Here is a 25978-nt window from a genome sequence, read left to right as displayed (position 1 = left end):
GTCTCAAGAGTTATTAAGTCAAATGGTGGGGAGGCTCTGACTCCGCCCAGAAAACCAGCTTCGGCCATGGCTTCGGTACCTCGTTGAAAATATAAAAAAGCAGAACTCGTCCACCAATAGAATAATCGAGACGACGTATCACTAGGCAGAATTTACCACGACACGTTGATCTGTGGCGCAGTTTCATGAGTTTGACCAGGAAGTCATGTTTGTTTGTCTGCGTTATGCTATAGCCTAATATGTCATAGTGTATTGTAGTTGATTAGTAATCATATATCTGTTATCCCTTAACAAGCATACAAATGATTTTATATATTGTCATAGTCGTCATTTAAAAAAGAGGGATTCACAGCAGTCGAAATGGGGACTATCTTAAGTTGTTTAAGGTTAATTTGATTCCAATATACAACAGAGCCTAGGCCTAGCGTGGCACAATTAAATGAAGTAAAAGCCCCTTCATAATACACATAGACAGTACATCCATTATTACAGTAAAAATAGATACAAATAAAATATCTGGTTAACACTAATAAGCATTTTCTTACAAAGTATACCACAAAGTAAAACTATAGTAGCTTGTTATTATCTATGCTGTGATTTCACCTGATGCCGTCAAAAAACGACATTCTTATAATTGAAAGTGAAAGGCCTTTCTCAAAGCACATATTGTGCTATAAAATAGCACAGGTGTAACTTATAAAAGCAGCTCAGTAGAATGTAACCATTACTTGTGTACACCTGAGAGAAAGGCCTATTGAGAAAGTAAGTTCACACACACATTAAGAAATATATTATTGTTTTTGGTCACCTGATATCTATCACCTGTTTGTTTTTTTGTATAGGCCCTGCATTTTTCATTCTAAAATCTCTAAATTAATGTTCGATTGTACTATAGTTGCCCAGTCTTTATGTTAACTGAAACTGCCATCATGTAACAAATAATATATACAATTAATTAGCTTTCCCTTGTGATACAGATATTCACTTACTAGATTAAGTAAAGTGTTTATTTGGATATTATAATACAATAACATGCAGCATATTTAAATGTATTTACTTATACAAACACATTTCTTTATGTGGAATAGTTTTTCACATTGACTATCGGCAATGTGATCAGCAGAGACGGTCAAATGGAACCAAAACAGAAGGAAAATGATGGGTGCTGCATTTAAATACCTATACATTTAGTTAATTAATTGTCACCCTGACAGCCCTGGTGTTTTCTACTTTATTAAGCCACAAAGATACCATGTCTACCAATATCCCTATGATAAAAGTATAAATTGAACAGGTTTGCATTTAAAAAAAAGAAGAAACCAAGGGTGTTTAAAGAGGCTTTTATTTAGAAGACAGCATTCAAAGAGACCTCAAATAAAAGAATAAACTGAATTCACACTTCTATCTGATCTAGAAAAAGAACACACCCCTTTATCATGTATCTCAACAATTAGTATTTGATGCCTCATTTAGGTGAAAAAAAGGTCTAATTACAGCTTAACATTATTAGTACACAAACAAAATCACTCCAGTTTAATATTTGCACATCTGAGTAGCAAAGGCTCGAAAATACGTGTACATCTAAGCAACACACTCCTAAATTACAAAAGAATGAATATCCCGCAGCCCGTGCCCTTTCTCACATTACAAAAGTAAGTGGAAATTCCCCTTGATGTGATATTTATGTTTTGTGAGAAAAAAAAAGAGAAAGTCCGAAAAAACTGTTATTCAGCTGATTGGAGATGTGAAGAATAAATGCTGCTGGAGACAGGGCCCAACCATCCGGTTTTCTTTCTGGAAAGAGAAAATGACAACCCAGCGTTATACAGCAGAAAACAACAATCAAATGTGGCACTGCTGGCAGAGAAGCATGAATGTAGCTATAAAATAAAGCACTCACCAATCTGGGCCTTCGCTGACATTTACATATTAGGGTCTATCAGAAAAGAAAAGCACATACATAAGTTACAGTGTCAAATTACATTTCATTTAATGATTATTTGAACCAAGGCCACTTACAATACATATGATCTACACTTAAAAGGCTTTGTGTCATGTATTTTTGGACATGTATTTATATTTATTCATAAGTATATTTTACACACATTTTGGCTAATCCTTACTTACCCCAGGCATATTGTTTGGGGGTCGAACCATGAGTGACCTTGCAGCTGTACTTTTCTCCCTCCTTGGGAGTGAAGGGCACGCTTTTGGTCAGATGGAAGCGCCAGTTCTTTTTGAAGGCCAGGTCAGTCTGCTCGGCATTGCGGATTTCCTCATCATCTTTCATCAGCTGGATCATGATGTCAGGGGGGTGGAAGCCGCTCACATGGCAGATCAGGGTGTTAACGGTCCCGAACTCTGCTGGGCCATGGCTATAGACCATGACCTTGGGAGGAGCTAGAGGCAACAAAGAGAGGGAAGTTAGGCCAAAAAAACTTCCATCTCAGTGAAAATGGCTACAAAAAATGACAATTGGGGAAATAACAAAATGTGTTTTCATCTGGAAGGTTTTTTTTATGTTGACGGTAACAAAAGTCAGGTAAAAAAAGTTAAAACATACTTGAATTGTTATTTTCTAAAATATAATTGTATTGTTTATATATACATTTTTTGCAATGTATTTATCAAAGTCTAAAAGAAAGCAAAGTAGAAGATTCCCACCGATAACAAACATGGCTGTCCAACTGTCCAAACTGACGTAAGGTAAATTGTTTGCCAATAATAATTAAAAAAACTGAGAGGACTTCACTTAACCGATTTGAGTTACTGTGGTGCAGAATTTTTTTTAATTTAAAATATATATATTTGATTTTAAGCGTATAGTGTATATTTAAAATGACAATAAAGTATCTATCTATATTGCATCACATCAAAAATGTAGATTGTTGAGGAGGAAATAACAATTTAAAAAATGCATCTGGTGGGACACTTGGGAGAATACAAAACAAGGGCACTCAAAAATTTGGAAAATAACAATGGAACTACTCACAACCATGATGAGGCTCATTAATTTACTGACTGAACAAAATAAAGATATCCTCCGTCAGTAAACACATGTTTATATCAGTACTTTTCTCGTGTGAACTATCTTAGGTTTTAAAGATGATTTGGAAATTCACCCTCTGGTGTTTTGTTTGTAAATCCTACTCCCATATAAAACCAGTGGAGGGCGCATTCACGGCCAGTTGGTATTACAGGAAATCGAAACTTAATTCAGATTGTTGAGGGGAATTCCACTGAAATAAAAACATGACAAACAATATTTCTCTTTTGCACTTGACTCTTACATTAGTGTCTGGAGGTTTATAACAAGTAGCTTTTTAAAGATATACACCTTACTATCTGTTTGTATTCTGTATATTACATTGTCCTGATTAGCTTTTAGCCTTTCAAGGATGACTTACTAGAGATACAGTTTATGGTATTTTACAGTAAAAGAACAAGGTTTAAGTTACTGCATCAAAACAACAATACTTACTGTGATTGGTGTCCTGTGCAAAGGTGACAGCTACCAGAGCTGCAAGGCAGAAAAGAATCCTCATTTTTGCTTAATTCTCCTTTTGTAGTTTAAAAGCTGGAATAACAGAGACAAGTGTGTCTGCTTTCTCCAAAGTACAGAACTAAAGTGAAAGTATAGAACATGGCATATTTATCAAGCGCTGTAAAACCGCCCAGCCCAGCATCACAGCCAATCGTTAAATGACATCGCCCTGTTGCCAGGTAAAATATAGCTGAACAGGTTTGGTCCTTTATGGATAGGAGAGTTTTGTGCAAAACTCCCTAAACATATCACCATCCTCGTATAAAAAAAAGAAAAACTGCTCCTTTTGTTTTTTTTAAACAAGAATATATGTACTTTAGTCCTGTAACTTAAAGGAGAATTGAAGATTCAGATTAATAATACAAACATAATCATAATATTAGTTATCATGCATTATTTTGTGTTGAAATAAACTTAGTGAAATCCAGAAATAACAAGGCAGTATTTAGTCTAAGAAAAAAGCTCCTCCTTTAACAGCACCACCATTGTAGTGATAAACACTGAATCAGCAATAATAATCTAATAATAATAATAATAATAATAATTCTACTTTTACTTTTGGTACTTAAGGTACTTTTTGTTTCAAATACTTTTGTTCTTTAACCTCAGTAAGATTAAGTATTTCAGTGCTATAGTATTTCTACTTTTTCTAAGATCTAAGTGCTGAAATCAAGAATGGTTTCTATGCTAGTTTTGTGGGGTCATGTGATCTTGTGTATGCCTCCCTAAATGAAGCGTAACTCAAATCATCACTCTCTTTAAACAACCTCTTTTTGAATAAGTGAAAGAAGTAGGGCTCTTTTTCTGAGCATTTTCAACTTGTTATTTCAAGCGTTGGAATGTGTTTTTATGGTTTTGGTTTTCCCCTGCCACGTGAATTCTTCAATGACAGGTAATGACAAAAAAGAAACTGAAATTAAGCATTACAAAATATTTGGATATGAGTGCTTCTCTGAATCAAAATGTGTTTGTTTAAGATACACACCAATATCAAACCACAAGCAACTCAAAATCTTAATTGTTAATAACAATACATAATCAGTAAAGGAGTTTTAATCTTTTCAAGTAAAAGTGCCTTGACGTTTTCTTGGGATTTTTGTAAAATGAAGCTTTGTTTTATTTTTATTTTGTAAGGGTTATTTGACTCTCCATAATGTGTTAAGGTGCTAGAATTGCCATGTTTTTTTATTGCAGAGGTTGTTGTATTTGGAACAAGGCCCTTATCTTATCTAAGTCACATGTCACCCTGCTGAGTGGTAAAGCCTGTTTGGAGTCACACTGTATTCCGTAAAATAATTAATAATCATTGACATTGACATTGAATGTAATGTACTGTGTTCTCTCTGTGTTGCCCAACCTCAAACTGTGTAATATTATCAACAATCCGCTTTACAGCAATGTTCATTGTAAATGTTCAATAAAGTTTGTTGAACAAAAAGCGCTTGACTTTTTTTACTCAGTTTGGTGACGTCACCCCGGCACAGGCTGTTTAACGCCAGTGTTTCCGTCTTCTCTTCTCCTGAAGCCACATAAACTACATTTCTTTTTCTAGCTGAGAAAACATTAGGGTGACATCATGAGTACTGAAAAATACCCCAGGACGTCTATTGAAGACGACTTCAACTATGGCACGAATGTCGCAACAGCCAGTGTCCAGATACGGATGGGTAAGTGATTTAATGTTTGGGCCGTGGTGTTTACAGCACCTAGCCTCGCCAGCTAACGCTAGTTTACACTACGTACACTACGTACTGTGGACATATACAGTTCTTCTGTATTATAGCTATGGTAACAACCTTATATAACATCTGGATCCAAAAAAACTCTGGTTATCTTCTTCACACAAACATTTTACATTTATATTTAATTTATATGCCATTCCTTGCACACTGAATGTAAATAATACCCTACTACTAGCTAGTCATTTTGCCCTTCATAGTGTTTATTTGTCAGTCAGTCTACAGATTTTTATTTTTCATGGTCAGCTTGTATATATATTTGACATTTTAGTTCTGTTTTATTTTCTATTTTCTGACTCTGTTTATTTTCTACTCTTTATTTTAAAATGATGTGCAATGCCTTTGTTTTAACATGCTTCTGTAATGAACAATGTTCCAAATATAATCTCTTTGTATAATGTTTGATTATGATTAGCAAAACCATTACAGTGACAATGTTGTTAGCATTAATCAACGTTTATCAAATCAAAGGTAATTTATCGCAAACACGTTTGTCTCAGTGAACTTTGCATAAACAAACATCGTAAGCAATAACATTACAGGAAAAAAAAAAAAAGACAAGATAGAGTGTAAAATACAAATACAATTAGGGAACATAGGGAATAATCTGAAATCAACTCTAACTAAAGGCTTTGTTAAAAAGGAAGATAAGTAGAATATAATGTTGTTGGCTTGAAGGAACCACACGTTACCAACATTGACGTTACCACCTTCTTACAGGTTTAAAAACATATCCAGCTGTTAATAGTGGTTCACACCTGGTGGTATTTTCCTCACACACAAGCAGTTGTTTCTGGTTTCAAATATTGAGTGTGGTTCTGTATTACTGCGCCTAACTTGCTGTGTTTGTTGATCAGACTTCCTGAGGAAGGTGTACACCCTGCTGAGTCTGCAGATCATCCTGACCACAGCCACCTCTGCCCTCTTCATGTTCTGTCAACCCATCAAGGACTTTGTCCACACCAGGTGAGGATGGTCTGTTATACGTCAAGATGAAAAATGACGGATTCGTGACCCATGAAAGTTTAGGGAATGTGAAGCTGACCGTTGAGCGGCCCGACCAAGCAAGGAGGCAGAGCGTCCAAAAGTATAACCCGGTGTGGGCATTTATTAAACTCGATCCCAGGACACAGCCTCAATCTTGCTGTTTTTGTGAGCACAGTCACCAGCCTCAAGGATCTCACAAACACTACCTCCCCAAAACAGACAGGGCAACAGAGCCTAAAGACACACACAATCAGCAATTAGACACGGGTGGGGGGGGGGGGGGGGGGGAGACAACACAGGGCACCAGGTGAACACAATCACCCGTAACAGACATGGGGGAAGGGGAACACTTTTCAGAATAAAACCAGCAAACAGAGACAGACAAACTAACACACAGACAGATGCACACACTTCATACATTTCGCCACCAATAGGACTATTCGCTACAGAATTTGTAACGGAGGCCGAGATCTATGGCCCCAGAGATCACCTCCGTTACATGGAACCATGGGCTTTTCTTCCATGAATGTCTGTAGTGTATCCGTAATTGTATTTGCCACAAAAGTGAATATTTATTTGTTTGCTATATTTCACATAATCTTGGGAGAAAAGTATTGTTCCTATTGTTTTGGTGACATTGAAAACTGGCAACAATGCACATTAGTGGCTAAGTAGGCTATTATACAACAATATCCAAGAGCAGACCTGGTACATGCTAAAGGTGAATTTAGCGCTGATCACAAAAAACATATTCCCTTAGTTACTGTGTTTGCATGAAGCTTGTGTATTTCTGACTGTGACTTGGTTTCCTCCCCAGTCCTGCTGTGGTTCTGGTTTCGGCTCTGGGCTCTCTGGTTATACTGGTGGCCCTGGCCGTGTACAGACACAAACATCCAGTCAACCTCTACCTGCTGGCTGTGTTTGTAAGCCTTTTCCTTTTAATAAATTCCAGTCTTTAGTAGTTCATTGTTTTATTTCTGTACACTGTGTATACAACCCTATCATGTATTTAAACATTTAGTTATAATAGATTAGCTGCTGATCGACATTAATCTTTACGGTAGCTTGTAATTATGGCTTTGGTTAGCTTGTGAGTTTCACCTATTGTGTCTTGTTTTCAGACTCTGCTGGAAGCTGTTTCTGTGGCCACAGCTGGTAAGTTTGATATTTATTTGATGATTCTGTCAGTTTCCATCTTTTTTGCCTGTTTTGAGATTGTTTCCCTCTCCACAGTGACCTTCTATGAATACTCCATTGTTCTGCAAGCCTTGTGCCTGACATGTGCCGTGTTTGCTGGACTGACCGTTTACACCTTCCAGTCCAAGAGAGACTTCAGCAAAATGGGCGCAGGGTGAGTCACGGCTGCTGCTCGGTTGTTTTAGCTTCAGTATCCCTCCTCCAGAGGGAGCCACCACCTGAGTTACAGTGTCTGATCTGTTCTCTTCCTTACAGACTGTTCGCCTGCCTGTGGATTCTTATCATTGCAAGCTTCATGAGGGTAAGTGACATCAATTTGTAATCTATTTAGTATTAAAACAATTAAAAGGGAGATAAAGAAGAAGCTTGCATTCAGAAAGAATAATGCACTGAGGGAGTTGTGAAGCAGTGGGCATGTTGCTAAAGTATAGTATGATCCAACAGAGGGAAATAAATAAGCAAGTAGAGAGAAAAAGCTTCCGAAAGAAACAGGAGAAAATAGGAACAAATATAGAAACACAGAAACTATAACAAAGGCCTATTTTAATAAAAAATGTATTCCATTGACACCTCTTTGTGAATATGGAGATGAGCCTCAAAAACAGACACCAAATAGGATACACATTCAGTATTCTACATCTTAAATAAAAGATCCCAAATCAGCTGCTGTTAAAAAAAATAAAGGGTTGTTGTTTTAGAAGCACTTGGCCTCTGAAAAACCTCCTACTGCACTTGCACTGCTACGTTCACTACTGTTAATGCAACGTAATTTAATCTGCACACCTGACCTGAGCGCCACAAGGTCGCCTCTTTCCCGCACATCCGCCACACACTACAGAGGAAGCTGACACCCTCTATTTGTCACAGTATTTACATTTAGCTATACTATGTCCCGTATCACGTTGACTAGAGCCAAACTGTGTCCACATGACCAATCTTTGCTACGTTTCAACAACATTGGAGTTTTGTTGCATGGTTAGTCAGGCCTGATGATGCCTTTAATTCATCAAAGTTTTCCGCTGGGTGTTTAGCTTAGAATCCCACCAACACTGCTTGGGTACTGTCTGCATTGGAAAACAAAAAGAGATTAGAATCATGACTTTGTCAACTTTGCTACCATATTTGATTAATTGTCCAGCTTAAGAGTGGAAGCTGTGGATCAGGGTAGTCCAAATACTTGGGGTCATATACTGAAGAACACTGTCCATCTTGCTCCCCCTCTTCATGCTGACTCTGTGCTCCCTGCAGTTCTTCTTCCACAGCGACAGCACGGAGCTGATCATGGCTGGAGCCGGCGCTCTGGTCTTCTGTGGCTTCATCATCTACGACACCCACATGCTGATGAAGCAGCTCTCCCCAGAGGAGCACATCCTGGCCTCCATCAACCTCTACCTGGACATCGTCAACCTGTTCCTGCACATCCTGCGTCTCCTGGATTCTATGAAGAAACAATGAAAAGTGCACTTTACCCAGCTCACTGGAAACCCACAGATATGCCTGTTATGTGATTGTGTTTATGTAACTTTCTCTCATTAAGTTGACCAATCATTTGATTTTAAAGAGGGAACCTGTCTGTGCTTGGTGAATTATTTGCAGGCGTCTGCATTACATACCTATATTTGTCTTACTATAGCTAATCGGGCTGTTTGTATTCAGTTAAGTAGATCTATATGATGTTTTGTTCCGTCTGCAACCAAAATGTACACATAATATTACAAGGGAGCTTAAATCTGCATTACCCAATTTGATATAAAGCCCACTAGTACCCCCACCTGGCCTATTTGCAGCTCACTTAGAGTTTTTAACACTTCAATTCAGCGTTACTCAAACAAGAGGAAATATTACATTATTTAGCGACCATTTTCAGTGGCGGATTAATAGTTTAAGTACAATGCACCTATATTTCACAGAGAAAGCCAATGTTAGATTTATCTTTTTCATGGGGTTTGTTGATAATAGGATTAATATATTGTATCACCAGGCTTTTCTTTTGAAATATTGAGATATATATATTATATACTATACTTGAATTGTGACACATATGCCCTGACCTGGAAATGTTTTGTGCTGTAAGAACGGATCACTGTTGATAGAAAAATATGTTCTCATATGGGGCATCAGTGGACAGTGGACACTGTAACACATTTAGAGTGCATTTATTTTCCATAAGTAGGTATTATAGTGGGGTTTTACGTCTATCATTACATATTTTCTCGAACTTAATTTACGACTATTTTATAATGTTGTTACATATTCAGTAAGAAGATGACACATTCTATATTCAGTTTACTAAAGTGCATTCCTGGGTTTATTAATTCATCTTTGAGTGTACATATTTAATATTGTAAATGTAACAGTGTACAGTTTAGTACTGTATTTAGTAAAGAGACAAATCTGAGATTTAGAGATTCTACACAATTCTGTTCCTCCATGTATTCTCCAGAATTGGGTAACAGATCAATATTATGAAGATAAACTGTTATATATGAATGATGTTCCAAACTACAGTTCTGCATGTCTTGATTGAGATGTTATCAACTATTAGTTTTTTACTGGACTAACAGCTTTCTGTATGTCTTTCTGTCATGGTGTAATGGTTGTACTGATCTCTTATTGCACTTTAACTGCTTAATACTCTGCTGTTAAGCATTCTTTATGGAGTTGTCACAGTGATATGAAAATAAAGAGTGCCATATTTTCCAGACGGGAAAAGTATCCGAGCAGTGTTAAATAAATTGATTTGTTTCCATCTATTTTTGTATGTTGTCTTGAGTTCTGCTTGGCCATCTTTTAGCTATACATTCAAAGGGTGTCCTACCAAACAACTACAGAAAACAAATGATTGAATTGTGACTAGTCACTTTTTTAAATCTTACCCTATTTTTTAAAAATAATGTAGAGGATATACCAGCTGACTTAAGTGAAGTGAGGACACTTGCTGATCAATACCACAAAACCACATCCATGTCAAGGGCTAGCGCCTAACGGGGTATATCTTATATTGTTGTCAAAGTAAAAACAATTGTATCTGGATGAGGCTGAATCTCTTATGATATTTGCAATAAAAAACCTGAATGTATTATCCTTATGATAATTACAATGAATATTAATACCCCTGTACAGTGTTGCACAGATCATTTTCACAGAACATCATTAATATATAGACGAAATGTACATTAATAAAGTAAAAAAGTTCAAAATGTACCCATTGAGATAAAACAAGACACACAATGTCAATAAAGACATATTAGGATAGAATATTCAAAGTATCAGAATAACTGTATTCGTCCCACAGAGGGGACATGTACATTGTTACAGAAAGTAAAGAGCCGTAGCTTAATATTAATTAATATATATTAAAGGTAGAAGTAGAAGTTACACAATTTACAAAATACACATCCAAGTATTAACTGTATATAAAGGAAATATATGGTTTTATAACTTTATACATTCCCCATAAATAACAATATAAACATAATTTATAAACAACATGCTGTTGAACGCAGCCCAGTTGGTGTACTACCACTTCACCCCTACGTCATTTCCTTTTGAAACCATCTCCGAGAGTTTTGTCCAAGATGGCGTCAACGCAGTTAACGGATGAGGAGCTTTTCTCCGAATTAAAGCACTTTGGTTTCACTCCAGGACCGGTTACCGAAAACACTCGGCCGGTGTATCTGAAGAAATTGAAGAAGCTTCGCGACGAGCAACAGCAGCGGGGCTCCAGAGCCGGTAAAACTCGTAGCACCGGGGCCATTCACAGCCCCAGCGGCGGAGGCAACACGGCGGGACCCAGGCCAGCCAGCCATGACGTCACGCACCTGAGCTCCAGCAGGAGACCGGGCAGGAAGTCCTCCGTCCTGGGCTTCAGCTCCGACGAGTCTGACGCTGAAACTCCAGTCAAAAGAAAAGGCCGACAGGCAGACAGGAGCCCCGGGTTCCCACAACATCCGAAGATAAGGCCGACAACACCGAGTGTAGCTAACAAGAGTCAGTATGGCGCTACGCTAAATAGCACAAATTCTTCCCCGGGTCCGGGCAGACAGAGGGGAGTCTCGCTGGGCTGGGGGGTCCGGGCCAGATCAAGCCCTGAGGCGGAAGGGAAGGATTACGACGAATCGGGGGACGAGGATGATTATGAGGGGGAAATAGAGAAAAACTCTCGCTCTTTAAATGGTTGTGGGGCGTCTCACTTAAACACTAGCAAGCTAGCTGGGGATTACTCAGACTCGGACGAGGAGGAGGTCCGGGGCCCTGGTGTCGGAGACCAGCAGCAGGAAAGGTTGGTGCCTAACGTGAGACGGAGTCACCCCAAAGCCGAGTTGTCTTTCCACGTAGTGGGCCGAGGGTCCCAGACGGGAGGGGCAGCCAGACAGGTTAACCCGCCCGAGGGTTTAAATATGGTCGGGAACCGGAGGGAGGAGGGGGAGGGAGGCAAAGGGAAGAGAAGGGATTCAGACACGCCGGGAGGCTTGAGGAGCCACACCGTTTCTCCCAGGAAGACCATATACGTGTCCCTCGCAGAGAACCATGGAGGAGAGGCCGGTCAAAACAACCACGTTGACGGGGAGGACGGAGCTTACAGAAGCAGTCGGTTCGCCATTGGATTGAGACCGCGCTTCTCCAACTATAGCAGTCTGTCCCAGACCTACAGGAGCAACCACTCCAACCACACTGCCCCCAACCACTCATACAGCCAGGCGGTGCTGAAGCAGAAGCTGTCTGTCCCGGAGGATGAGCTGCTCCAGCAGTTTAAGAGAGAGGAGGTCGCCTCCTCTGGAAGCTTTAGTGCTCACTACCTGTCCATGTTCCTGCTCACAGCAGCCTGCCTCTTCTTTCTGCTGCTGGGCCTCATGTACCTCAGGATGAGGGGCTCTGGGTCCTCGGAGGTGGATGAAGTCAGTAAGTATCTGACAAGATGAGCAATTTAAGCTTTTCCATTGTTTTCCCCCTGAGCATAAAGTATGTATGTAAACAGAGCAGCTAAATACACAGTACACAGCCATGCATTCAAGTTTAGTGGCACTTACAACAATGATCACATTGTATATCTGAAGAAATGCTAAATAACACAGATGCATAATTGTCATAAACCTACTTTCAAGTCTAGTAGCATGCATATAAACTAGTTTCAGCACAGACAGGACAGCAATGTTTTCTGCTCCCACAGCTTGTTCCTAGAAAAGACCCCAGCCTCCAACATGATCACCTTTGACCTTACTCCCAGGTCTTGACTCGTGTAACCAGTGACAGTATTTTACTAGCAAACATAGATCAGTGTGCACAATCCTGGTTTGAATCTATTCTGCCTGCAGATGCAATCCCTCACTAGATTTACTTCATAATTGTCAGAGCCAGATATCTGACAGGAACATTATCCATAACTCTTTAAGAAATGTTTGTCCAACTCTGTCCCCAAACTCACTGTAGACGCTGACGACGGTGGTGTTTCTGTTGTGTTTGTAATCAAACACTATTTGCCCATTTAAGTACCCACACTCACACCATCCTCCTTGATCTATGGATGAATAGAAATGTCTAGACTTTCCTGCACTTAAACAACTTAAAGAGTGAGTGCCCAGGAAGCCTGACAGTGTTAAGTGTTGACCACATCTCCAATTTAACAAGTATACAAGGACTCTTAAACACACTAAGTGCAGACTTCCAGGGTGTCAGCTTAGTGTGCAAACTTCATCAGACTCTGTTCGGATAATTACCCATAATGCCAATCAATATCCACAATGAATAGAAACCAAATAAAACGTTAACCAATAGTAGTAATGCTCCCATGGCCTACAAACCTTTCTGCCAGTTTCCTCACAATATTCCTTTGTTTTAGTCCAAATACAAACGGAGAACACTTTTAATGTATTAATCATTTGGTTCTATTTGCAGGATATAAACAAACATATTATCATATATCATGTTTTCTTTAATATTGGGTAGTAGGAACATCATGTATAGATACTAGTGGTTCATTTGACATTTCAACAAAGTGCGCTTCAAAATAAATATAAAAAATATTTTAGCTTTAATAAAAGTTACCCTCTTACACATACAGTATGATTCAGCAGTGAATGAATGAATGGTGATGAGTGATTATGATCAGGGGCTCTGTGTGGAGGTGCGAGAGGGGGGTGGAGGTCGAGGATCTCATGATTTGACCTTAAGGGATACACGCTGTGGCCCTAAAGCAACTGCTCCATTATCTGTATCAAAAGCACACATTGATGCAACCAAATGTCACAATAAAAATAGAAAGTACTACAAATAAACTAAAATTCATTTACATCTTAAATTATTAATATATATACACAAAAAAAGGTTAACAAATATCCAACCTTCAAATAGCTTTTTTAAATCAACATTGCTCTGCACACATGCTAAAGAACATTTGTGTGGAAATCTCAATTCATTTGTAGGGCTGCGTGAGTATCGCCAAAAGTATGGGAGTAATTCTCACTGCAAACTAGGGCTGTGCGATTATGGCAAAAATCATAATCACGATTATTTGGGTCAATAATTGATATCACGATTATTTTGACGATTATTTATTGAACTTTAAAACAAATAATATTTTACCAATAAACAAGATCAACAAATATATGTTGGAGCGCACTTCCAAAACCTTACTAAACATATATTATTAATATGATAAATAAAAATAAATTAGACCAAAATAAATTAAATCAAATATGATGCAGTGCACAGTCACAACCTACTGAAAACTCCTTAACATATAGCCAACATTTTTGTAAAACATATTCAACATATTCCACTCAGTTAAACGTTAAAGGCTGGTCAACCGTCATGGTCCAGAAGTAACAGGAAATAAATGTTGAACTACAATTTAAGATCAAATAAAAATGTTTAGGCCACCATGGCAAATGCTGGTAGGGCTGCTCATGTCATCTCTTAAAGATGTTTTGCAAGAAACACCAGCCTGTTGACATGGTCTGGTTTCAGAGATGAGCGCAGGCAGGTGACAAGCCACCTGTACTGAAGACCCTCAGCCACGCCCCGACACATGGGGTGACGCCGGCCAATCACAAAGCTTTGATGCGTTCAAGTGCATTATTCTGGCACAGGAAGATTATGTTACAGGACATTAACGATAAAACAGAATATTGTTGTTCTATTTTTAGACACATCTCGCGATCGACTGGTTGGGCACCCCGCGGCTAGACCATAGGTCCGTTGTGGTCGCAAAGTAGTCAGCTGAAGCCACATCTCTCTCAACTTCCCCACGGCATTTGTCATATAGTGCAGGCAGCGCAGACCTGCTGAAATAATACCGAGACGGCATCGCGTAACGCTTGTCCAACGTGTTGACAAGTTGCTTAAAGCCCTGGTTGCTAACAGTGCTAACTGGGCACATATCTTTAGCGATGTGAAATGTAATGGCAAAGTACTTAGTGGAAATAGTTTTACCCTTCTTTTTAACGAGTTGCTGCTCTTGTTCTGACATTTTCGCTCGCGCTGAACACTCACAACACATGTCACTCCCACGTGGCCGAGTGGGCTTTTAGGGAGGGGCGAAAGCGCACCCAGCAAAATAATCGTATTTTGTCAATTATGCTGTTTTCATAATCGTCGCAAGCCATAATCGTAATCGCGATTAAAATACGATTAATTGCACAGCCCTACTGCAAACTATTTAATCATCACCAAATTCTGTGTTATTATGACCGATCATAACTCAGCTTTATGCAGACATACATTTAGCATGGCGACACCATGCTAAATGTACGTGTACAGGGCCGGTTTTTGGCATAGCGACATAGGCGGTCGCCTAGGGCGCCAGATCTGGGTGGCTCGCTGCGCTGGCAGCTCTGGGAGGAATTTTGTTTTGACTGTTTGGGCTCATTCTAATTTTCAGCCTTGATGTAACAGCATTCATAATTAAGTCAATGTAACACCCTTTTCGCCCTGGTTACACTTTTCATTTGCCCTGTACGACGGGCGCTGTAAGTAATGAAAGTGGGGGGTGTTGGCTTATCAGGCGCTCACAGCAAAAGTGGGCGTGGGATCGAGCGAGAGAGATACATGCAATTTATGTAAACAAATATTTCCAAGGCACTGCTTTATAATTATTTGCATAAACAGGTTTGAAATCATTGAAATGTATACTATAGGACAGTAAACCTCGTCTGGGGCAGCAACTTGGTTAGAACCGCCCCTGATGGTATAGGAAATGGGCTCCGTGTTACAAGACGGGTCGGGGGTTTGGCGGTACCGCTACAGACTCCACACACACACACACACACACACACACACACACACACACACACACACACACACACACACACACACACACACACACACACACACACACACACACACACACACACACACACACACACACACACACACACACACACACACCGCTACAGACTCTGCACACACACCACTGCAGACTCTGCACATACACACACACCTCTGCAGACACTGTACACACACACACACACACACACACACACACACACACACACACACACACACACTGCTGCAGACTCTGCACGAAGGAGCCGCGGTGCTGCAGCTCCTGATCGGAGCAGAGACACTAAGCGAAAAAACGATATCCTGTCACAGAGATCTGCTATTTTAAACTAAGTAAAGTCAACACATATCGACCCTAAATAAAGTCTATACGAAGAACGAGAGATGTTTTAACATATGGCTTAAACAAATGACAAATGAGCGAGGGTGATGACGTCAGAGCATCGTCCTATGTGCCGGGGCTGAGCCCAATTGAACCCCTGATTAGGATCGATCAGTGCGGTAACACTGCTCCAAGGGCTGTCCAGGTGTGGTGAGCTTTCATGTACAGACCCTGACTCACATGCTAAGTGATGTCTGAACTACACTCACATTCCACAGTCTCCAAACGTGCCGTCTTATTGTAAATCACCAAGTTTTTCCGTCTACTGCACCAGCTTGTGCCTTTTGAAATGTGCGCTGTGTTGGCTTTAAAGTGTGACTGTAGTGAGCACGCTAATGTTTCCTTCTTCCTCTCTTTCATTGCAGTTAAGAGCCACCCTTTTGGCAGCGAGTTTGACGAGTTGTATGTAAGTATATTCTCGTGACACCCCCTGTTCTGTCAGGAAAAGTTTGTGATCAACATATCGAGAACAGGAAGTGTAATGTCAACCGTAATCCTGGAGGTAGAAAGAAAGTTCTCCTTTGTTAAGTATCATCTTCAGCGTGCTTTTAGTGGAGCAGCACTCGTAACGCAGTGCAGCCCCCTGCTGCATTTGCATGTGAACATTTTTGTGTGCAATTTTTTTTACGGTTATTTGGGTGTGTTGTGTAGTTTGGCAAAGTGCATTAAGTCAATAAGTTCTATGCCTATTATAATTGGCAAAGAGCTGTTTGGAAGCAATCAGGTAGCAACAATTAGATATTTAGACGTCACTGAGCATCACTTTGACCATTTGTAATGACACGTTGCCAGCAGCAGGTTGTTGTAGCCGTCACTCACTGATGTTCATCTTGGAGTCACAAATATATCTGTTGCCTTGTTGAGGGGCTTTCTGCAGCCACTCATCCAAACCTATATCAACACTGTACAGCCTCGAGTTGTCCGTTTCTATAGTTCAGACTATAGTGTTCTCTGGCTTATAGCATCACATCACAACATTCCAGTGCAACTTTCATTCATACACAATTCAAACTGTGATTTGTGTTTTATTGTTTGCAGAACAAGACGGAGAAGGACCTGATCCTCAAGCTGCTGCTCAACCTGCATGACCACCTGGCCCAAGTCGCTGGTAGCTACTAACTCTCTGCACTTCACTGTGTGGCCGCTGACTGACTGAAAATAGAGCTGTGTGAAGGACATTAAAGAACCTTTTCTACTCTATATAATGTACACAAGGAAATACGATACATTGTCAAATGAGCAAGAGAGTTCATCAATCAGACTAAGCTGGGGATAGCAGCTTTAACATTACACAATTAAATTATCCCGGCAACTGCTGGGCCATACAGCCCAGTGTCTGGTTCTAAAAAGTATTTATGGCTACATGTTCTTCACTGACACTGTTTGATATATATTGTGATTGCAGGTCAGTATGACTGTGGAGACCAGCAGCATCTAAACAGGAGTCTGTCCATGGAAGAGGCATCTACGTATCTACGGGTACGTTCAAACACACTGCTGTCTAACTATCAGACATTTCACACTACACAGCTGGGTTTGGGCTTCATGCTGGCCTTGGAAGTCTTGAAGTGTGCATATCTGGGAGCTTGTAGTTAGAGGGTTGCTTTAAAGCACTACAGTAGAGTGTATTTTACGTCTGTTTTCTTTTGATTGAGATGTTTTAAATCCTGTCTGAAGGCAGGATATGAGAGTGGTGCTGAATTACAGTGGAGAGAAAAGGAGGCGCAGTTTAAAAAAAGCATCACTTTTCGCTCCAGATGATGGATCTTTCCCCATCGGGAGATTTATTTTCACTCCACAAAAATCACAATTGTATACACAACCCATTTAATACACACAGTCTTGCCAATACGTTTGTCCAGTGTTTCTGCAACTTGCGCTACCAGGTGTGCAATGAGGTACAGCATTCACTATGAAGCAAGCTAATGTGTTTTCTCTCAGCGAAAGCAGAGCTTATAAGGAATCAAAGAGAGCATGGGGCATTAAGAGACTGACTTAAGGGCCACACATATGGAAACACATCTGTCCTGTTCCTCTTATCAGTGTGGTGTGTTGTGTTCAGTCTCAGAATCAGGACTTCGATGGCTTCATTGAGACCTCTCTGGAGTGGATCATCAGGACAGGCCAGGATGTTGGGATCAGGTAACACCAGATATCCATACTCACGCTGATCACAGGCCTTAAATGGGACATATACTTACTCTCTCTCTGTGTGTGTGTGTGTGTGTGTGTGTGTGTGTGTGTGTGTGTGTGTGTGTGTGTGTGTGTGTGTGTGTGTGTGTGTGTGTGTGTGTGTGTGTGTGTGTGTGTGTGTGTGTGTGTGTGTGTGTGTGTGTGTGTGTGTGTGTGTGTGTGTGTGTGTGTGTGTGTGTGTGTGTGTGTGTGTGTGTGTGTGTGTGTGTGTGTGTGTGTGTGTGTGTGTGTGTGTGTGTGTGTGTGTGTGTGTGTGGTGTGTGTGTGTGTGTGTGTGTGTGTGTGTGTGTGTGTGTGTGTGTGTGTGTGTGTGTGTGTGTGTGTGTGTGTGTGTGTGTGTGTGTGTGTGTGTGTGTGTGTGTGTGTAGGCTGACAGGGCAGGTCGCTGACGAGCCTCTGACTGATGTCTCTAAGATCTCTCGGCTGGAGTCCTCGCATCCCAAGATGCCGTTCACGTGCCGCTTCCGCAGAGCCTTCTTCACCGTCATCAGCAGGGTCTCCCTCATTGCAGTTGGTGAGTCTTGCCACAGGTCATTAACAACAGCAAGCCTGAGCTGTGCATTGTAGATCACAGATAAATAGATTATGTTACACCTGACACAGTCGTCCTGCCACTGTCACTAAAGATGACTGATGTCACTAAAAGACAGTTGAAAGAACCAGATTGTGCTTTGCAAAAAGGCCTTTGTCTTATATATGAATTTGTTGCTGCTCATAAAAGTTAGCATATCCCAAAATCTAGACAATTTATATATTTAAAATAACTTATGAATATATATTTCAATTGTTCTACATTGAGAAACATAAGTATCTAATATGAAATCTATGTTGTATGTGTTTATTAGCAAACAGTCTGATTTTTTATTTCAATACTTTTATCATTTATTATGGTCTGCTGACTTTCATAACGTTTATCTTTGTTTTTTTCAAAGATTTTAAGGAAATCAAATATGTAAAGATATGCCAAGAAATGGCACAAGTAAACGTACCAATGTACATGTCAATAACCTGCTTAAAAAACTGAGGGTTAGGCTAGGGTTCTTTTTCAGAAACAAGTCCTGTTTCTCGCTTGAGGCCAGGAAAAGGCTCTGTGACCTTTTGACCTGTGCTGGACTATGGGGATCTGGTCTATATGAATGCACCTGCCAATTACCTGAGCAAATTGGATGCTGCGTATCACAGTGCTCTGAGATTTGTCACAAATTGTAAAGCGCTTACACATCACTGTATACCAAGGCAGGTTTACCATCACTCTCTGTACGGAGGCTCAGTCACTGGTACACTTTTATTTATAAAGCTATGTTGGGCACACTCCCGTATTACATCTGTTCTCTGGTAAAGCAGAAAGTGGCGGGCAGCTATTGTCTGAGATCGCAGGATGTAGTCTTGTTAGATGTGCCAAGAGTGAGATGTGCCAAGAGTGAGATGTGCCAAGAATGAGATGTGCCAAGAGTGAGGACTGTCTTAGGTAAGACGGCTTTTATGTGCGCAGCTCCACTTGCTTGGAACAGCCTACAGTCCAAATTGAAATTGAGCAATTTTATTTCTCTGAATGTTTTTAAGGCACGTCTGCACGAGATGCTTTCTGACACTACGGGTGTTTGTAAGTGTTGGTGAATATGTAAATATGATGTCCTCTATTGTTTGTTTTTATGTTTCATGTGGAACTAAATTGATGCAGGTCTCCCTTGTAAAAGAGATCCATGATCTCAAGGGACCAATCTGTCTAAATAAAGTTTTGAAATGAAATGAAATGTATCTTACATGTTCAAAGCGGTTCAAATTGGCATCTAATAAGATTTCTAAAACATCAAAGCCAGAACCAGGGAATGGACCAAAAAGCTGCTTAACTGTTCATTATTTTAATTATAAACTCATCCATCCATTTACCAAACCCTGTGTCCTAATCAGGGCCACATGGTCGAGTTATGAATGATGTACAGTGTCTTTTTGATGTTAACAAAGCTGTGGGTTGTAACGGTAAACTGCTATTATCATAGACCAATCTTAGATCTCACTGTAATGGCAGAACCAGTGGAAACAAGCAGCAGTGTAATCAGCCTTTCAGTTGCTCTGTCTTTAACCTGTGGATCCTGTGTGTGTGTGCAGTGGTGGGCTGTGTGTGGAGCGTGGTCTGCTACATGAAGTTTCGCTGGAGGAGAGAGGAGGAGGACACCCGGCAGATGTATGACATGGTGGAGAGGATCATCGGTAAGGAGCAGCACACACTCGGCACACTGACTACAGCAAGTATTAACACACAGATTAGGAAAAAGATGATGATTTGAATAAACATGAACTACGTCTACACAAAGACATGAAATTATATACTCTGTTTGTTTATTAACATGTTATCTATTTATGCGATGTCCCGGTGATTTCTCATGCTTTTTTCCTTCTTCCATATGATGTTGTGTAGATGTGTTGCGAAGCCACAGTGAGGCTTGCCATGAGAACCAAGACCTGCAGCCGTACCTGCCCATCCCCCACGTCAGAGACTCCCTGGTTCAGCCTCAGGACCGGTCAGTAACAAAACACTGCCACAGCTTGATCTTCTGCGTCTAAAGAAAACTGTCAACTAACCGCACCTATAGACTAGGGCTGCACCATTTGGGGAAATAATCGAATTGCGATTTTTCTGACAGATATTGCGATTCAATTTGCGATATTTGTTTTTAAGCGACCCAACAAAAGTTTATTGTAAAATGCGGCCATATCTCCGGCTAGGAAGGTCGCATCAACGTGCTCCCGTCTCTAGCACCCCTGCAGCCCGAGCTACGAGTGAAAAAACGAAACTTACATGAAACTTCCGTTGGGTTGCTTTAAAGTCAAGCTTCAGTTTAAGATTCACCCTGTAATAGAAACATGTGATGGAGCATTACTAACCTGACTCAGGTGGTTTGTTTCACCAAACCATCGAGGAGAGCTCCATTGGAAGCCATTTGGAAAAGTATTTCAAAAATACTTGGCAGGTGATTGGATCAATCTGTCTTTCACCTTCTATCATGGGCCACTTCGGATTGGTTAACAATGACTGGTACATGTGGAGCACAGCACTTCTGATTGGTGTGGATGACTGACACACAAGAAGAAGAAAAAGAAAGAAAACGTTTTTTTTTTTAAATCGCAGGCTTTGCGATTTGATAATCGCATCATTTCGATTTAAAATCGATGAATCGTTCAGCCCTACCATAGATAAATTACGTCAGGTGAAGAAGGTGTTTAAATATCCCTAATATTTTACAGAAAGAAAATGAAGAAGATTTGGGAGCGGGCTGAGAAGTTCCTCGCAGCCAATGAGTCCAGGATTCGGAAAGAGACTCAGAGGATCGGGGGAGCTGACTTCCTGGTCTGGAGGTGGATCCAGCCGTCTCTCAGCTGTGACAAGACGTCCTCCATGAACTCTAAAGTCTGGCAGGGAAAAGGTTAAACACTTTTTCTTTAAGCGTTACTGAGCATTTCAAACCATCATCGCCCTCAACATTTCCTGGTAGAAAATGTCTTGTAAACAACCTTCTTCTGAGGGCATGCTCTTTATGGAAAACTAGTGACTAGACTGATGCAGCTGTGTGTTCTGATACACTAATCAAAGACTTTGTCTCTCCTCTTCAGCTTTCCCTCTGGACCGGAGAAATTCCCCCCCCAACAGCCTGACTCCATGTCTGAAGATCAGAAACATGTTTGACCCGATCATGTGAGTACCTGACTCTGCTGCTTGTTTGACCTGCTGAAGAGCTACCAAACTTCTCCCGAGTTAACTTCCTGTTTGTAACCTCTTGGTGTTTTCAGGGAGGTTGGGGAGAACTGGGATCTAGCCATCCACGAGGCCATCCTGGAGAAGTGCAACGACAACGACGGTATCGTCCACATCGCTGTTGACAAGAACTCCCGAGAGGTAAGCGCTGTCCTACGAAGTGATGTCACACCTCTGACCTGTCGGCTGCAGTGATGTCACACCGTGCTTCTTGCTCTCTCCCCAGGGCTGTGTCTATGTCAAGTGTCTTTCTGCAGAGCACTCGGGGAGAGCCTTTAAGGCACTTCACGGCTCCTGGTTTGATGGTAAGTCCGGTCGTGTGTCATTTCCACTGGTTCGGCCTGATTAGACTTCATTCTGTTACCAGGTCCTTTTCTCAGATGATGCGCCACTTAAAACTGCTGCATCATTTTAACATGACAAGCAATCTGTCCTGTGTTTTGTTGTCATGAATCCCCCTTGAACATCAGTGGTATGCATTGTTTTAACTCTACCCGCTAGGAGCAGCTCCGCTTCCTATGAGCCTCTATTTATCAAGCACTACTGATGATAAAAACATCTCCAAATGATCCTGATTCATTCACCATTCAGGTGCTCTTCCTCAGTCACCATTTCCATCAGTTAACAGCTAACAGTACTTGCTGTATGTTTAATGGAGGATGAGAAATGAGTTATCATTTTAGCATTATCGGTTCCCCTGTCTCAAAGCTAACAGTTTTTTAAATGTGTTTTTGGTTAGATGCATGAAATAATGTTGGTGAGATTTTCACCTTTTTGTTCTACGACAGATTAAAAAACGTCAGATTAAATGCAATCACGCTTTTAGTTTAGCTGTGGTGACGCGCAGACATGCAACAGTAATGTATATTGTTTAAAGCCTATCTTTAGCGCTTAACTTCTGGCAATTGCATTCATGCTTTAGAAAACCATAGTGTTGTTAATGTGTGGGGAATATCCTGCTGAACAAAAACGTGTACGTATCATTATCTTGTGTTTGCCGCAGAGCAATTTCCTGCAATATTACAAAATCCAATGATAGAATCCCATTGGCTTTATGTAGAAGTCGCCTTTGCGATGCTAACTTCTGGGTCAGCCTACACAAATATTATAGCCAGTGACAGAATCTTGCTTTTGATTCAACAGGTAAGCTGGTGACTGTGAAGTATCTGCGTTTGGACCGATACCACCAGCGCTTCCCGCAGGCCCAGGGCAGCAGCACGCCTCTGAAGGCCTCCAGCCCCCCCCTGAGCACCACAGGCACCATGAACACTGTGCCGCGCCTGCAGCACCGTGGCGCCGGCAACTCTTCAGGCTTCTCATGAGAACAGCTTTTTATTTAACCGATCTCCTCTGTGCCCTCCCAGCATGACAGCACCAGTCTGCTGCTACTCCTTCACTGCTTTTTTAAAACGGGGAAGACTCCAGTCTGTTGTCTCGGGAGAGCCTTTTCTTTTTTTTCCATCATGGGATCGCAAGAGAAGTTGTTAAGCAGTGTTTGTTTTTCAATAATCTTTGTATTAAAATGTCATGGATTTTTACTAAGGAAGCAAAGTTCTTCTGGGATATTTAAGATGTGTGCAGAGACTCCAACCCTCCCTCCTTCTCTTCCACAGTCTAACTGACGCCATGATGGAGTTCATTTGGAAATGGCTGCATGTATGTAAGCTTTCAATTACAGCACAGTGTGGGTGTTGTTTTCTCGATGATGTTCCCTGTTATTATTCTTATTCTTATTATTTAGTCAAGCGAGAAAGGCATGGACAGACTTGTAGAGGGTGTGCTGTAAATACATGTGAATGCTGGTGCAAGCTTTATTACATCCTCTGTATTAAAAGCAAACCATAAGCTCAAATTTCTCTTGCTGCTCACATCTGTATCCAGAGGCTGCAGCAGCACCCAAAGCAGAGCAGGGGTAACCGTGGCGATGCTGACTCAGCCTCTGTTGTATTCCATGTATGGCCTTTTTCTCTTCCCTTTTGTCTTTGATTTTTTTTAAGAATCCAACTTTTGACAGAATCAGGGAGTTTTAACAGTCACCTGAAGCTTTCTTCTCCAGATATAATCCAATATATCCCCAAATTATTATTGTTTTTTTTATTATGTTTATTATTTACCTCTTTCCAAGTCGGGTCATTTTCACTGTTGGTATGTCCCCTCATATTTCCAAACCTGTTCTAAGCAAGTGCTGTCATCTCTGTGTGTGTGTGTGTGTGTGAGAGAGTGTGTGTGTGTGAGCGACAGACCAGACTAGCACAGGATTTTTCATGTCCAGTTTACAATCTGCTCTTCAAGTGAGACGGATGTTTTTTTGTTCATGATAGAACCTGATGCTGTCACTTCTTCTTTGATCAAATCAGCCTATTGTTATGATGCTACCACTCTCTTATCATAAGGAGTACTGTGAGGATGTCGACACCTTTAACTCCCAAATATTCCAACCCCCTTGTAAGGAGACTGTACTGAATTACGGATTCCTGCTTGTGTGTTCTTACAGCACCCGTATATTCAGAAAAGTTGACAGACATATTTTTTTTTAAATGCAGTGTATTGAAAGTTGGATTCAGTGTTTGCAGTGTGAACTTGTACAAATGCACATTTCAAATGTTCAAAAACAACCCAACTGTGCCTTAAATTTGTGCTTTAAAAAGAAGACTGGCACTGCAGAATGTACTGGATTTAAGAAATGATTTAACTGTTTAAAGGGTGAGTAAGGCCTGCCATAGATGTAGTTTTGGTAGAGTTTGACATCTTCAGATTTTGGTATTTTGTAGCAGTTTACTTTAATATTAAACCAAATGCTTCTCTCTATTTATTATTATGATTTAGTTTAAATCAGCTGTGGTGATGTACTATTTTAATGTCACTAGATCAGTTACACACGTGTCATAACTTTTCTTTCAATCGAGGGTTGACCTTACATCCACTTCCAAACAATTGTCAGGATGTGTAAAATGACAAAATAAAGTGAACACTTTCCGAAATAAGCCAGTCGATAGTGCATCACTGTAATCTATTTTTGTACGTTTTAGCCCACACTGACTGTAACGAGGCCGAATGTAAATGTTGGTTACACGTGATGACACTTCTCCAGCCTTGTGCGTCACCTTTAAATGCATCTTAAATGAAAGCATTATTTTCCTCTGTATTTTATGTAAACACTGTACATTGATATAATTGCAACATGTACTATTATATGCAGCTTTATTTCCATTACATTGTATGTTTGGGGTATCCCTAACCTGCTAGCCGGGGGGGGGGGGGGGGGGTGTTCAATACTACGGACATTTAAGAAGACACAGACGTTTTAATGTAATTTGTCAATTGTACAAACAGCTCAAATTAAAGGTTTATTAGGAGTTTTTAAATTGTGCTTGTTGTGCTGGTTTTATGTGCACACGTGGGGCAGGAACATTCTAGAAACAGCCTGTACTTTAGCGTTTACTCCTCTATGACGAGGCTGTTTTAAGTTTTTAATATACATAATATCTCAAGTTTTAAACAATAATGTCAAATTCCGAAATAACTATCTCAGTTACAGGTGTCTAGTTTTTTTATACCCAAAACACCTCATTGGTTTGGCTCTGTGTGATATGTTTTTGTGAAGTCCAACCAACTCTCCTATCTATAGTCTATAGGCCTTCAAGCATGTCTGCCCAACAACAAAAGCCAAAATAGGCAGCCAAATAGAAAGTAATATTTGTATTCATCCTTATTAACATTGAGTAGGCCAGGTAAAAGTCGTTTTATTGGTGTAATAGGAAACGTTTTCCTATTTCAATGGGATGAGTGAGTGCGAGTTGGCTGTTTTGTTTGTAATCAGGTTACATCACCTTGTGACGAGGCTGGGGTCCTGGCCATAATTGGAGATGTGCACTCAGTTATTCACACACAGCCTGTTGGTC

At 40.5% G+C, this 25978-nt stretch overlaps 3 protein-coding genes across 3 annotated transcripts; 2 read left to right on the top strand and 1 right to left on the bottom strand.

The window, feature by feature from the left end:
• Positions 1-1324: 1324 nt before the first annotated feature.
• Positions 1325-3634, bottom strand: LOC117468289 (beta-2-microglobulin-like). Its single transcript, XM_034112320.1, has 4 exons — positions 3482-3634; positions 2128-2400; positions 1901-1936; positions 1325-1794 (listed from the first exon to the last, which is right to left on the bottom strand). The coding sequence occupies exons 1-3, from the start codon at positions 3543-3545 to the stop codon at positions 1923-1925; spliced, it is 351 nt and encodes a 116-aa protein (XP_033968211.1). The 5' UTR covers positions 3546-3634; the 3' UTR covers positions 1325-1794; positions 1901-1922.
• Positions 3635-5002: 1368 nt separating this feature from the next.
• Positions 5003-10220, top strand: tmbim4 (transmembrane BAX inhibitor motif containing 4). The gene is made up of 7 exons (XM_034112319.2): positions 5003-5211; positions 6141-6249; positions 7088-7193; positions 7392-7425; positions 7504-7621; positions 7723-7768; positions 8716-10220. The coding sequence occupies exons 1-7, from the start codon at positions 5121-5123 to the stop codon at positions 8920-8922; spliced, it is 711 nt and encodes a 236-aa protein (XP_033968210.1). The 5' UTR covers positions 5003-5120; the 3' UTR covers positions 8923-10220.
• A 773-nt stretch (positions 10221-10993) lies between these two features.
• On the top strand, positions 10994-25060 carry lemd3 (LEM domain containing 3). Its single transcript, XM_034112368.2, has 13 exons — positions 10994-12369; positions 16495-16535; positions 17168-17237; positions 17535-17608; positions 18192-18271; positions 18691-18836; positions 20432-20533; positions 20742-20844; positions 21569-21747; positions 21935-22016; positions 22112-22217; positions 22303-22381; positions 23220-25060. Exons 1-13 carry the CDS (start codon positions 11046-11048, stop codon positions 23396-23398), a joined length of 2565 nt encoding a protein of 854 aa, XP_033968259.1. The 5' UTR covers positions 10994-11045; the 3' UTR covers positions 23399-25060.
• The last annotated feature ends 918 nt before the right edge of the window (positions 25061-25978 follow it).

Source organism: Pseudochaenichthys georgianus, chromosome 23 (assembly GCF_902827115.2).
Source record: "Pseudochaenichthys georgianus chromosome 23, fPseGeo1.2, whole genome shotgun sequence".
NCBI lineage: Eukaryota > Metazoa > Chordata > Actinopteri > Perciformes > Channichthyidae > Pseudochaenichthys > Pseudochaenichthys georgianus.
This window is presented reverse-complemented; position numbering and strand designations above follow the sequence as displayed.

What these genes read in the sequence shown, in the direction of transcription:
- LOC117468289 (XM_034112320.1), bottom strand. Translation starts at nt 3,545, where the DNA reads ATGAGGATTCTTTTCTGCCTTGCAGCTCTGGTAGCTGTCACCTTTGCA. An exon ending in TGCACAGGACACCAATCACA is followed by an intron (nt 2,401 to 3,481) that starts GTAAGTATTGTT and finishes TGTTGCCTCTAG; the next exon opens with CTCCTCCCAAGGTCATGGTC.
- tmbim4 (XM_034112319.2), top strand. Translation starts at nt 5,121, where the DNA reads ATGAGTACTGAAAAATACCCCAGGACGTCTATTGAAGACGACTTCAAC. An exon ending in CAGTGTCCAGATACGGATGG is followed by an intron (nt 5,212 to 6,140) that starts GTAAGTGATTTA and finishes TTTGTTGATCAG; the next exon opens with ACTTCCTGAGGAAGGTGTAC. An exon ending in TTCAGCAAAATGGGCGCAGG is followed by an intron (nt 7,622 to 7,722) that starts GTGAGTCACGGC and finishes TCTTCCTTACAG; the next exon opens with ACTGTTCGCCTGCCTGTGGA.
- lemd3 (XM_034112368.2), top strand. Translation starts at nt 11,046, where the DNA reads ATGGCGTCAACGCAGTTAACGGATGAGGAGCTTTTCTCCGAATTAAAG. An exon ending in CTCGGAGGTGGATGAAGTCA is followed by an intron (nt 12,370 to 16,494) that starts GTAAGTATCTGA and finishes CTTTCATTGCAG; the next exon opens with TTAAGAGCCACCCTTTTGGC. An exon ending in AGGCATCTACGTATCTACGG is followed by an intron (nt 17,609 to 18,191) that starts GTACGTTCAAAC and finishes TGTTGTGTTCAG; the next exon opens with TCTCAGAATCAGGACTTCGA.